Source organism: Podarcis bocagei (assembly GCF_964188305.1).
Source record: "Podarcis bocagei genome assembly, chromosome: 1".
Classification (NCBI taxonomy): domain Eukaryota; kingdom Metazoa; phylum Chordata; class Lepidosauria; order Squamata; family Lacertidae; genus Podarcis; species Podarcis bocagei.
Genome location: NC_138125.1, coordinates 43547252 through 43561676, shown reverse-complemented (window position 1 = coordinate 43561676; position 14425 = coordinate 43547252). Strand labels below are relative to the sequence as shown.

At 45.0% G+C, this 14425-nt stretch overlaps 1 protein-coding gene across 5 annotated transcripts in view; it reads left to right on the top strand.

The window, feature by feature from the left end:
- The window catches only part of BMF (Bcl2 modifying factor), a 67431-nt gene that overhangs the window by 40169 nt on the left and 12837 nt on the right, over positions 1-14425 (top strand). The window contains exon 4 of one of the 5 annotated variants that reach the window (XM_081210204.1): positions 1647-3240. The exons of 3 other annotated variants lie outside the window; for them this stretch is intronic. In XM_081210204.1, the coding sequence (XP_081066330.1) occupies positions 1647-1748 (102 nt within the window). In that variant the 3' untranslated portion in view covers positions 1749-3240. Of the gene's footprint in view, positions 1-1626; positions 3241-14425 lie in introns of those variants that run through there. One more of the 5 variants, XM_081210205.1, reaches the window with a different exon arrangement.

Here is a 14425-nt window from a genome sequence, read left to right as displayed (position 1 = left end):
CCCTTTCAATGTCACAGAAGATACTGGAGTGCTGCTCTCAGCCTGCCCAGCTGAGATATGAGCTTTTTCGGTCATGTGGCACAGCTGCTTGGGCTTTCTTAATGTCTTGGGTCAACCCTGGTCAGCTTAAACCAGGCTTCCATTCTCTGCCGCTTTGGAAGGAAATAAAAGGCCATTGTTAACAAACGAGGCATTATGAATGAGAATAAGCAGACTTCATGCTGATAACTGAAGGGAACCAGAAAGAGAAACAGTCCTGGAGTTGCCAGGGGTCCTTTGTTTTAAGGGGGCTTCCCCTTTAATCTACATCACAGCCTTATGGGATATAAGGGAGGCAGCACACGTCATAAACGTGCAGCTGTGTAGAACAATGACAATGGCTTGAATCCAGAGTCGGTCTTCCACAAATGGAAGAGCTCCTTCCACCCTCAGAAGGAGGTACAATCCAGCAATTGCCCCTGCTGTTTCCTGCACTGCTTCCCATTCTGTTCTGAATGGCCTTCTGACACTCCGGAGCAGATTTTGGGGGGCTGCAAAGGAAGGGGGAACTCCAATAAATCTCCTCCCCCTTCCTTCAGCAGCAGCATGCTGTGAACACAACTCTACTCACTGGATCTCTCCATCCAACCCTGTGTCTGCACACGTCTCCGATTTTTGAAACTGGGATCTGGCATCCAATGGTGCCTAATTTACAAAGCCTGATTACGCCATTTGACAGGGGATGAGTGGCCGGGTGCTCTTGTCCAAAGCTAGCAGCATAAGGTTTCAGGTTCTCCCTCCCCACCACCCCCCCAAACCAATTTTCTACATTTGCTGCTTGATAATGGGACCTGAAATAACCCCTAGGTTCCCCCCCCCCTGTTTTTGTTTTCAAGTGTGTTCTTGCTTAAGGTTTAATTGGCTCCAGTCAGTAGGAAAGGGCTCCAAGACTGATTATTTATGGCTTACTGTCAAAAGGAGCTATAAAAAGGGGCAGTATTATCTTGGAGATGCTGGGAAGCAAAGCATGGGGGGGGGTGGGGAGAGAGCGCGCATAGGAGTGTGTTTTCTTGTACTGGATAAAATCAGTTTTGCTGTCTCAGCAGTGTGGTTTAAATTGAAGATTAACCCTTTGACCTTCACGGTGTCAAATCACTTACAGATGGATCACCAGCTACACTTCTCCCTCTCTCCCTACCCTCTTTCCCCCCTTCTCTTTCTCCTATGTTTTGGGGGTGGGGAGGGGGGCACCCTCCTTTTTTTAAAAAAAAGGAGGGGAAAGAAGTTGTTTGTTCTTGCAGCTGGGGCTTTGAGTGGCTCAGAAGCCAATCTGATTAAAAACAGCACTTGGCTAAACTCTGCAGAATCCTGCAGAAAGGAGGAGAAGAAGAAAAAAACCTTAATCCTTTTGTGCACAATACATAAAGGGTCTGCTCTTTTCTTTTTTACAATGTTGGAGCTACAGTGATTCCTGGAGGATCTACACCTCTCTCTCTCTCTCTCTCTCTCTCTCTCTCTCTCTCTCTCTTTCTCTTTCTCTCTTTCTTCTTCTCCCTCTTTCACATTTTGGGCCTGCCCTTGAAAGCATAACTGGAGTTTTCACTGGAAACTTGGGCGACGAGTTTAATATGAGTAATCGTTGTTTAGACCCTTTCCCCTTTTTACAGCACCAGCAGAACCGAAACCAGGTCTGGTGGCAGATCCTCCTTTTCCTCCATAACGTGGCGTTGAACATGGAGGCCAACAGACACCACGCGGGTCGGAGGTGAGAGCTACCCTGCTTCTTCCGGGTCCCATCCAGTCTTCTGGGAGCACTGAACAAATCCAGGGCAGTCATGTGTATGCCACTAGACAGATGTGAGGCTCCTGTGAAACTGAGGACACTTGTACAAAGGACTTGCTTTCTCTCTCCGCGGCTTCCTGCCCTCTGAGGTCGGAAGCTTTGGTCCAACACTGTTGAAGAACAATCCTCCAATCAAATGTGTGTGGCTTTCACTCAAGAAGCAAGGAAGGGGCTGGTATAGGAAAGCTTTGGTTTTAGCCAGTGATGGGCGCATGCAGCATTTTGCAACATTGCTTGCCGGTTAGAATTTAGGGACGATGAGTCACAACGAATTGGGGTATTTTACAAATGAGGCACACTTGTTTCGGGAAACCGTTTCTTTTTTTTAAAAAAAAATCTGTTCAGGAATAACTATGAAATGGCATACGTGTACAGCTGGGGAATATTGAATCCTTACATTTTAATGCTGGAATACACTGGTTTTAAAAAAAGGAGCAAAGCTTGACTGGAAATATACCTTCTCTGGAATTCACGAAGCCATGAAGCTGGGTCCCCCTCCCATCTTTTACTTTGGGGGGGAAATCGAAAAATAAGCAACACCTTCCCATTTAAAGTACTAACTGCACTACTTTGAGAACACAAAAGTGTATTGTGTTTAACCCAGCAGATAAAATTGTGCTGTATCGTATATTTATGAAAATTTTAAGCATCATTGCCTTAATCTTATTCAAATATATCCAGTGTTAGAGGTGGAGCTGCAAGCTACTGCCTCTAAGATACCTATCTTTATTTTTGTGAGTTGGGAAAAATAGGAGTAAAAATGATGGGAGAAGTTCGCCGTCACAATCTTCCAGTCGTTCCATCAGCACAAGCAATTTCAGCTTGCCCCATGGAATGATATTCCTTCTCATCGCTGCGCAAACTGTTCTGGAGTTCTCCTGGCATCCCCCCTCCAGAGCCAGTTTGAGAGGGTCCTGGGGGTGCAGTGGGATTTCCCCCTCCCTCCACTAGCTCCCACTAGCGCACCTACTTAGTTGAATCCTACCCATTTTAACAAATATATTATTGATGGACTACAGAAACCAGAAACATCACAGTGAACTTGGGGTGGGGGGTATTACCAGGACTTAGATAGAGAGACCTTGATACACAGATATGAAACTAGTTTGGTACTCCAGGGCAAGTTTGGGACTTGTGACATTTTCAATCTTATGCAAGTAAAAAGTCAGAGGGTCTCCTTTCCAAAAAACCCCCCACCTTTCCACAATACTGCAGAAACAACATATCAGATATTTGGCAGAACTCCTGCACCAAATCGCCGAAGATGTTCTGCATTCTGCAACATTTAGAGGTCTCTTTGCTAACATCTAAGAGTGTTCCTCATTTGGTGATCCAGCCCAGATTAATAGCAATTATATCCTTGCTAACTCTACTTACTTCTAATATATCAGATCTAAGAAAATAAAAACTGAATTAATTGACTGTGTCAGTATGATTTTTAAAGGCTGCTTTTAAAAGCAGATCACTTGTTGTGAAAGAAAATTTATTTCACAAGGGTTTTTGATTCGCTGTCATCCCAAATTTCTAATTTTTCAACTTTTCCTTTGGGGGAGAAAGCAGGGCATGGGGAGAGACAGTTTCCTCTCCGCCCTCCCCCGCCTCTTGCAGGCCTTAATTCTACTTCATATTCCCCTCTGCCTTTGCTGCCTCATGCTCTCGGGAAGCTGACCTTGCAACATTTGCACGAATCAGTGCAACTATTTCTTGTTAGATTATTTCTCAACGTTTTCCAGGATGACGTGGTAGTTTACTGCTCAAAGGACTGTTTTCAGCCTGTTGGAAAGTGGTCTCCCTGGACCCATTCCAGACCCTGGAGAGTCTCTAATAGTTCATCACGATGTGAAAATGGATCATTTAGGAGGTGTGGTGGTGACGATGAGACTTTGTTGGCAGATTCCTTTGGGAGGTCAAGTTTGGGCTTTCGGCCATATAAATATATGCATACTCAGGGAGTTATGCTTCTCAGAGCAACTCCCGGGCAAAATCAGTTGCTGAATGAGATTGCGCAACCTATAATGGCCTATGGAGTTAGTGATGGTGTCGCTGGATTATATCTTCTTTTTTAAGGACTCGTCTAGTTTCATTTTTGGCAACCCCTTTCGCAGCTTTTCCTGATCAATAAAACTAATTCCTTTCCCATGTGTTACAGAGCTAATGCCTAAAGTCCATTTGATATATCCCCATTTGCCAGCAGTATTGGAGGTTGCCATGAGTGAATATTGGCTAGCAAAAAATAAATGTCATGAGAGTTCTTATTGGCTTTGAATCTGAATAATACACAGTATTTGAGCAATACGGAACAACGGATTATGTAGAACAAAGGATGGGCATCTTTAGTTAATATTGATACAGAATTATTATCGTTGAGTAATAAATAATATTTGATTGCATCCAACAAATTGTCCTGATAGCGCGAGGGCTTCCACTTGCTCAACAGCTCCTCTTCTCCTCATGCTCTCTCCCCCAAATTTGTTCTGGGGTTCCTCTAACTACCTGGAACGCCCAACTATAGGAGGTGGAGAGGGACAGGAACTCCTATTCAAAGGATGACTTCATTGGATAGAACCCTTCATGTGTTAATTACTATTATTATTGTCAGTATTGGCTGTTGGTTAACACTGAACAATTATAATAATCAATACATACATATTAAAAAGTGTGACCGAGAAGCAAGGCCTGCAGCTTGGGCTGCTTTGTAGGATGAAAGCAGACAGGGGCTCCATCCTATCTTGAATATATAAGGTCGCAAACGTCATTCCTGAGCGACGATCTGGGGAGCCTACAAGGAATTTCAGCTTCTCATTTCCTGGAGAACAGTAAAAGCTGCTACTTAAGAGATGGTAATAGAAAATGAGGAGTTCCACATTTGCTGCCTCCACTGTCCTTAGGCTCTTTTAAAATATTAAACTCAACTGCACAGGCTAGAAAGACTTGGCTTGTTATGGGTATTCCCTATGAGTTCTGCAGCTCCATCATGTTTCGTTTGTATACTTTAGCTGGTCTGTTTTTTCTGGTCTCTGTTTCTGGATAGTGTACATCTTTTAACCGCCTTGTGATGCCATATTAACATTTTGTTATTGTGACATGCTGGGGTTGCCCTCTCCGGGAGTCAGCTGTCTTCTCTAAGTGTCTAGAAGTGTAATCTTTGGGAGGAGTGAGTGCTCAAGTGTGTAAATGTATAACCATTCATTGCTCACACTGCCCCTGCATTTGTACAGCACTGGAGAAGGATTTTCCCAGTGGTCTTCAGTGCAAGGAGTACTATTGCTGTGAAATGCCGGAGGGCATACGTTTGTACTCTGTTGTGCATTTGAGGACCCCTCTGTTTTCTCTCAAGTCAATATTTCAGGCTGTAAGGCTGCATTTCCAACCTCCATTGCCCTGGGCTGGGAGGAAGAGGCAGACTGGGCATGTGGCCTCCACTTGCAGACTGTTGCCAGCATCACTCTCTAGCACAGAGCTTCTCTTCTGCAGGTGATATGCCTGCTGGTGGCAGCCCCCAGGAAACCCCCAGGAGAGGGAACAGGGCTAAGATGGCCTAGGATCCACTGGTTCCCAAGCCAGCCCTGCCCCACTGCCATAACATGTGACAGAACAGAACTGGTGCAGTTGTTTGCGATGAATGTGGTGGTAGCACTGGGGTGTTAGACATTATAGTTAGACATTTGCGAATGTCAGAGTTTTGGAGTGGTAGCTATGGACTGTTTGGAAGATAGTGAAATTTGTACCTTTTAAAGTATCTTTATGCATGTTTCCATAAAGCCATTGATTTATTTCATACATGTGCCCACTTTTTCAAGCACAAGTTTTAAGGTGAATTATTATTACTATTTTAAGTTGCATTCTGCACACCCTTCATCAGCATATTTGTCCTTGACTAAAAGTGCTTCCAGGCAGGGGTTTATTGTGGATTTGGTACTGTCATTCATCCAACTTTGTAGGCAGCATCCACACAATGTCATTGGCAACGAAACACCAGCTCATATTCCCTCACTGCCCCCTGCCCCCAGCTGCCAAAATATAATCCGGATTTACCCTTTTTGGGGGGGGGGCAAATCCAGTAAGGAGAAAGAACCCTATTGTTGACTACCCATTTGTGGTATCTCCAGGGCCTACTTGCAAATTAAGTCCCCATCTGGAAGCATCCTCAGAAAAGAGGATTTAAATAATAATAATTCTGGGCATCTTTTCCTTTTCTATCTCTTTCTCATTTTCTGTTCTTTCTTTGTCAGTCCTTTTTAAACTTTCCTTGGATGTTTTAAAGCCCGTAATAGTGCTTTTGCTGCAATTCTTGGAAACTGAGACAGAAATCATAACAAACTGCACTGCCTAAGGTAGTTTCCAGCTGCCAAGAATTAGGGCAAGGTGGGGAGAGAGGAGGGGAAATGGTCTTCAGATAAAAAGAGCAGCCCTTGGGAAGACCGGCTTTTCACAAAGTGCTGATGGTCTCGGTGCTAGCAGTGCTCTGCTGCACAACTTCTGTGGCTACAGATGCCCCGCTACCGTTTTTATGTCGGTTTCTGAGGTTTCTCTGTGTTCCATGGCCTTTTAATTTTTCCCATTGTACCAGGCCTGCCTGTCTTCCCCTGCCAACCTAAGCAGCCTGTTGGCAGCAAGTTCTTGTCTGTGTTCCTGAAGGATGGAACTCTCTCGTTTTGCATGCTGGCCCTGAAGCAAGGCTTTCCTGCTCTTCCAGCCTCTCTGCCGCTCGCGAGCTTTGTCCATATCAGCTGCTAGAATAAGGGAGCAGGAAGGGTAATCCAGTGCCTGCATAGGAGGCCATGCCTGTAGCTTTGCTTTTTCCTCAGATTGGCTACTGGTCTTGTTTTGCTCCATGTGGAGTATGAATAAGGGCTGTTTTGGCATGGCGATAAAGCCTGAGTTAGATAAAGCACCAAGATGCTGTTCAAAAGGAACTGCGAGCCGGTATTGATTCACATTAATAAGTACTTTGCACAAATAAGCACATACATAGCCCCCGATTCACAGCAATAGCTGGCTCCAAGCCCACTTGGACAATGCTGCCCTGTGGAAGTGGGCCAGGGATGGCATTAATCGCACATTCTGAACCTGGCAAAACAGGTTGAATGTGCTTCATGGAATTTGGCATGCACAATGGTTGGGAGAACCTTGAGCATAAAGTTGGAAGTATCAATGCCACTGAACAAAGACTTATGGCGGGGCTTAATAAAAATTGCCCACTAGCCATAAGCAGAGTAAGTGTATACTCAATGGAGAAAATGCTCTAAGCACCACAAATGAAACCAGTATATATATTTGCTACTCCACATTGTAGTCACAGATTGCCAAATTGCATTCTGGAACATGGGAAAGTGTCTTCTGCTGACACAGCCCATTGGCCCTTTCAGCTTAGCTTTGTCTACACTGATTGGTTCTCTGAGGTTTCCCAGCCCTACCTGGAAATACGAGGGATTGTTCCTGTGACCACGTGCCTCCCTATGCCCCTTTTTAAAAAATCCAAATGCATCTGTAGAGACTTTGCCCACCTGAACGTGCCTGTGTGTGCTGCCAGCTACTCTTCCACCATGCGCCTGTATCGCACACCCAATGTCCAGGGAGCAGGGATTGGGGTGGAAGGAAGAAATCACTGCAGGGCCAGCCCATTTGGGGAAATGGGGCAGCCAGCTTGACCAGCAAGTGCTGGTGAGCAAGGAACAGCTGTGCAGGCCTGGAGTTAAAAAATGCCTTGGGATTGGGCTGCTGCCTTATCACCGGGTGCATCAGGTGATTTAAAGGTATTGGGTACCGTAGGTTTCTGGGTGGTAACCTGGCGATCCAAACACACCGCTTTTTCTGGCATGGATTTTAATACCCATTGCAGAGCAAGCATGTTAATGATGACATGTGGGGATAGCCATCCTGGGTGTTGTTTTATTATCTCCTAACCCGCCCAGTTTTGTGTTCTGAAAGCAGGCATTCTTGCTCATTCTCCTATTACGTCATATTTTTAAATGATTTGAGTTCCGCATATTAGCAGTGGGCAGAGTTTACTGACCTGCCGTTAAGAATGTCACCGCAGTTTACCAGAACGGAACAGGGGGCAATATGCAGCAACAAGGTCAGCACTGTGCAAACGCCAATCCGACACTCACGCCAGTGCACTGGCAATGTGCCCACTGCACCACTGGGAATGGGAGGTCAGCTCCGTGCCTCCACCCTCCTGACAGTGGCTGCTTCCACTGTGGGTGATAAACTCAGTAGTGGAGCTAGAAATACGAAAAGCAGGACTGAGGATTGTTCTGGTGGAAGATACCAATTGCTGGCAGATTCCGCCAGCAATTTATTCGAATGGGATGGAGGGCTTTCCTTCATTGGCAAGCTTGTTGCATCTGAATTGCTTTGTATTAGTTGCAGATGAAAGTGTGTTCTCAAAGCAGCTGCTAAAATCCGAAGTGAGCTGAAGGCGCGGTCCCGTTGCACACCTGACTGAGTAAATCCTACTGAGCTTTGTAGGACTTACTTAGTAAGTCGGTAGGGGATTGTGCCCCATGTCACGTCAGTATCTCTGCGGCTCCTTCAGAGCACTTCAGCAAATCCTCAGAAATTTACCTTTGAAAACCTAGATATGTTCTCAAATGTCTCATGCGACGTTTGCGAGCCGCTCTCCTTTTGAGACATCCTTCGCAGTTGAGGGCTCACGTGCCTTAGCTACAGCTCATCTATTTCATAGCTTGGGCAGGGGGGGAGGTTGATAGGGATGCCAGCTTCTCAGCTTGTTGGTGTGCAACTAAAAGCTGCTTGATTTGCAGGATTTAGCTGCCGACAGCCCATGTCATAAAAAGGTATATTTGCTGGTTTCTGCACATCTAGCTGCTCTGAAATGTTAAAGTCTGAATGCTCCCCACCCCATCAGTTGGCAACCCTGGTTGTCATTCCAGTGATTATAATCCAAAACTGCTTAATACGGCCATTAAAAATAATAAAAGATTGCTTCTGATTCTTTAGCTAGCAGGGGGGAAGTGCATCAAGAAGAATTTCTTAGTGAGCTGTCCAAGAACTCTTTCAGCATATAAAGCACAGACTGGGAACCTGTGGCCCTCTGGATATTGCTAGACTGCAGTGTCCATCAGACAGCATGTGCAGTGGGCAGGGACTGTGGGAGTTGTAATCCTGCAACATCTAGTAGGTCACAGTTTCCCCACCTCTGACGGAAAGAGTGCTTGGGATCATTCAGTTTCATTTGTACATGGGCTCAGAACTGGTACAAAGTTCTCGTTCTTAGCTGTAAGTATCGGGAGAAAACAGGCCAAGGGTGTCTCCAGATGAGTGTTTATTGTGTTGCTCCTCATGCATGCAAGTTTTATGCAGCAGCCACACTATGTTGTCAGCATGTAAATGCCAGCAATAAATGAAATAACAATAAATGAATGAAATGAATAAATGAAAACAATAAATGAAAACAAAACCCCGTTGCCAACAAGCCACTTGCAATATCTCAACAACCCATTTGCAAATTAAGCCCCTTTTGGGAAATATCCCAAACACGAAATGTTCTGGAATATAATTGTTTATGTGTATAAATAAAATGTAGTCTCTTCTATCCCTCTGCTTGAGATACGGTTGCTCCTGTTTCAAGTGCCTTGCTGCCCTGGACCTCTATCAGCAGCTTGACTTGCTGGGCTTAGAAGGGGGGTTGATGTTCATTTCCATGTTGTAAAACGCTGTACCCAGTTATTTCATTCCAACCAAGCCGCTGTTGAAAGGCACAGCTACAGAGACCAGTTCAAATATTGGCAACCCTCCCTTCTGCCTGCACAGACACAAACACACACTTGTATAGGAAACACTTTCCCTTTGAAATTAATTTTGGAACTTGGCATCTTCCAAATTAAAATCTGAGTGAAGGTTGGTTGTGCTAAAATGAAGCTCTGCTGAAAGCAAGTGAACATCAGTAACTCAGGCCTAACTTTTCCCATTGATTTCGATGGGTCTCAAGTGCAACTAACTATCTCTGGGTGGGGCCTGTGTCTCAGGAGGGGGCACTGGAGATTATGGAAGCCATTTCCTGTGTTTATGAGAAGGGCTTTTGTCTATTTGAAGCCTTTGAGTAAAGCGGGGTATGGGATGGGGGAGGCAACTTAAGGGTGCTAAGGGGATTGAATTGTTTAGACGGTTTAAAATGGTGTTATGAAAATTATTGCGTGTACAATGCTTTTTCTATAAAAAAACCCTAATGATTTCTTCTGTATGGTTTTTTCTTCTGAAGAGCTTCAAGGAGTCAGATATAGGCATACACAACCCGGAAGGCAACTGTTACATAACATCCTTTAGATCACTTTTCAAAGTGCAAGGTGCTTTTTATTCTTACTCTTACGATCTTGTTCACCTTCACAAGAGCCACTTAAAGCCAAGCTGTCCAGAACGTCTTGGCCAAAGAAAAAATAGGCAGCTCTAGTTTGTCATACAGGGATGAAGAACAAATAAAGACTGAAGGACTGTCCCTTGTAAAGAAGGCTACATGGCCACTGTGCCTCCCCTTTCCAACTCCTTGACACCATATTCATCACATTGATGTAATATCCATTAAAGAAGGCTATACTATTTCTCTACCCTCTTCAGACAGATAGTCTGGTCAAGCGATGTGAAGAAGACCAAATATAAGTCAAATGTTTTGAAAAGTTGGGTTCCTAACTGAAGCATCAGCCTTCTTTCGGGGTTTTAGAAAATCCTGTTACTATAATGGTTTAACCTCCAGGTGAAGTTTAAATTTGGTCATTGTGCCTTTTTCTTTTTTCTTTTGCAATCCTCTCCCTTCCCAATTGCAGATTTTTTAAAAAAGGAATTTAGATATGCGCCACGATTCAGGAGTGGTATAGAAAGAGAAGTGTGTGTTGCTCCCGCACTGGACTCTTGTACTTTTTATAGAAAGAAGTTAACTTGACAATAGCCAATTGCACTGGGAAAGCAGGTAACCTTTCTAAAATTAAAATTAGTTTTAGCATATAATTCACTCATGCTGTCTCCCCTCCGATCCTCCCAGCTTGCAAGATGGCTCTCCAGCCAGATCCTTGGCAAACCTGGTCCTGAAGCGCACAAACCTCCTTTTCCATAGTCAGAGACCCAGCGAGAATGTAGCATTTTGTCTATCCTGGTTGTGTGCCTTCAGGACTCTTCTGCCTTGACCTGTGGCAACTTTAGAGGAGATCCTCCCCACCCCACCCATTTTAGTTTTTGGTACCTTTGCAATATATTTAGCTCTGGCTTTTCTCTGTTTTGGTGCTTTTAAATATATTCGTCTTGGATTTTTCCCCCATAACTGGTACAATTTTTAATAAAATGCTTAAATCAAATCCTCTCGTTCTGTGTGTTAATAATAGCTGCTCTTGAGTTCTTCTAGTTTTCACCTCGGTAAAAGATGGGAGATGCAAGCAGCACCTTTCCTATGGATTGGAGGGGACACGGAGGGGTGCATATGGGAGGAAGTGCCCCTTAGGTTACATAGTTCCGCCTGCAAGTCTTTGAAGGGCGTTGAAGGTCATCACAGGCACTTTCAATTGGGCATTCAGCACTACAGGCTTCTGAATGTTTTGGAAATGCAGCTCAATAGAGAGCGTCCTGCAGTAATCAACTTGAGAGATTAGCCAAAATGAACTCTGAGGTCAAATATTTGTGTTAAGACATGGGTGGGGCACCTTTTTCGGCTCCATGGACCAGATCCTTATCTGTATTAGCCTCACGGACCAAATCTGTGACAGGTGGATAGCCTGTCAATCATATGAGATCATTATGCCGGTCAAAATCCCTTGCATGGGGTTCCCAAGTACCTGACATCCAGCTCAAGCCCCTTGCCCAGGAAAGGAATGTTAGCGACTGGCCTACAGTTGCTTACATCTTCTAAGTCCAGTTTAGGTTACCACCAGGACCAAGAAGATGCCAGTGTGTTTGACGTGCAGAATCAAAGAAGCTCTTAGAGGTAAGTCTTGTCCAAATGAGGAGGGAGTAAAAGGAACGTGAACTCTGGCCAAAATAAATAAATACGCAAGCTGACAATAAGGGATGCTAAAAGAGAATTTGAGGAGCACATTGTTAAAAACAAAGACCGCCATCAACAAAATATTTTAAATACATTAGTAGCAGGAGACCATTTTGGGAGGCTTTGGACCCTTGGATAACAAGGGAGTGAAAGGTGTGCTGAAGGAGGACAAGGAGAAGAGAAGCTGACTGAATTCTTTGTATCTCTCTTTATAATAATAGTAATAATTAATAAATAGGGTGGGTCCTTGTTCCTGAACATTTGCAAGAAGTTCAAGGCCTAATAGACAAAATAAATGTGAACAAATTGTTGGGACTAGATGGCATCTACTCAAGAATTGTCAAGGAACTCAAATGCGAAATTGTTAATATAATAATAATAATAATAATAATAATAATAATAATAATAATAATAATAATATTTTATTTATATCCCGCCCTCCCCATCCGAAGCTGGGTTCAGGGCGGCTAACAACAATCAAAACAGTCCAACATTCTAAAACATTCATTATAAAATTAATTAAATCAAATTAAAATCAAATTAATGGCAACCATCAAGCAAAATTTTGTGTAGATTGCCAGAGGAGGGGGTCAGGCTGCGCCCTGACAAAAGGCCTGGTGGAACAGCTCTGTCTTGCAGGCCCTGCGGAAGGATGTCAGGTCCCGCAGGGCCCTGGTCTCTTGTGACAGAGCGTTCCACCAGATGGGAGCCACAGCCGAAAAAGCCCTGGCTCTAGTTGAGGCCAGCCTAACCTCTCTGTGGCCTGGGATCTTTAGGGTGTTTTTATTTGCAGACCGTAAATTTCTCTGTGGGACATACCAGGAGAGGTGGTCCCGTAGGTACGAGGGTCCTAGGCCGTATAGGGCTTTAAAGGTTAAAACCAGCACCTTAAACCTGATCCTGTACTCCACCGGGAGCCAGTGCAGCTGGTACAGCACCGGATGGATATGATCTCGCAGCGAAGACCCCATAAGGAGTCTCGCCACGGCATTCTGCACCCGCTGGAGTTTCTGGGTCAGTCTCAAGGGCAGCCCCACGTAGAGTGAGTTACAATAATCCAGTCTGGAGGTGACCGTCGCGTGGATCACAGTGGCTAGGTCAGGGCGAGAGAGATAAGGAGCCAACTGCTTAGCTTGGCGGAGATGAAAAAATGCCGCCTTTGTTATAGCTGTAATCTGCGCCTCCATAGAGAGGGAGGTATTGAAGATTACACCCAAACTCTTAACGGACGATGCTGGCACTAATTGCACCCCCACAAGAGATGGGAGTTGCCCCCTCAATCCCATATCGCTCCGTCCCAGCCAGAGGACCTCTGTCTTCGAAGGATTTAACTTCAACCGGCTCCCACGTAACCATCCAGCCACAGCTTCCAGACATCTGGTCAGTGTATCTGGGGCCGAGTCAGGATGGCCATCCATCAACAGATAGAGTTGGGTGTCATTGGCATACTGATGGCAACCCAGCCCAAAACTCCGGACAAGCTGGGCGAGGGGGCGCATAAAGATGTTAAAAAGCATCGGGGAGAGAATCGCACCCTGAGGCACTCCACACACCAAGGAGTGGCGCGATGACAATTCCCCCCCAAGCGCCACCCTCTGTCCCCAACCGGAGAGAAACGAGCGCAGCCATTGAAGGGCTGTGCCCTGGATCCCCACGTCGGCAAGGCGGTGGTCCAGAAGTTCGTGATCGACCATGTCAAAGGCTGCTGACAGATCTAGAAGAATCAGCAGCCCCGACCCGCCTCGATCCAGCTGCCTGCGGAGATCATCTGTTAGGGCGACCAGAGCCGTCTCGGTCCCATGACCAGCACGGAAGCCGGACTGGAATGGATCGAGAGCAGATGCTAACAAAAATAGGTAACTTGTCCCTAAGATCTGGAAAAGATAGCCAACGTAACACCAATTAAGTGATCTGGGTTGGTAGGTTGGTGGTCTGGAAATTACAAGCCGGTTAGTGTAAAGTCTGTTTGGGAAGGCTGGTGGATAGTATTGTTAAACCAAATAACCAAGCCTATAGAAGAACAAGGCTTGCTGAAGCAACAGTAGCAGCAACATGGCTTCTGCAAGGGTAAGTTCTGTCTCCCTAACTTACTAGAAGTAGCACACATATACAGTAAAGTAGAGGCAATCCAGTTGACATAGTGTTCTTGGACTTTTAAAACGTTTTTAACAAGGTATGCCTCCAAAGATTCCTGAGCAAGCTTACAGTCAAGGAGTAAGAGGAGAGGTCCTTTTGTGGATTAGGAACTGGTTAAGTGGCAGGAAGCAGAGAGAAGGAATGAATGGACAGGTCTCCCAACGGAAGAGTTTAGAAGGTGGAGTCCCCCCTCCCAAGGACTGCTTTTGGGGACCTGTGCTTTTTAACTTGTTCATAGACTTATCTAGAGTTAGTGAGGTGGCCACGTTTATTTCACATATATTTTCCATGGGGTCCGAACTGCCAGTGAGTGACCAGATCAGGACAGTAGCAACTGTGGAAAAGACAAATTTCATGCTAGGGATAATTAGGAAAGAAATTGAAAATAAAACTGCAGATATCATAATGGCATTATATAAATCTATGGTGTGACCGCATTTGGAATACACGGAATAGTTCTGGTGACCTCAACT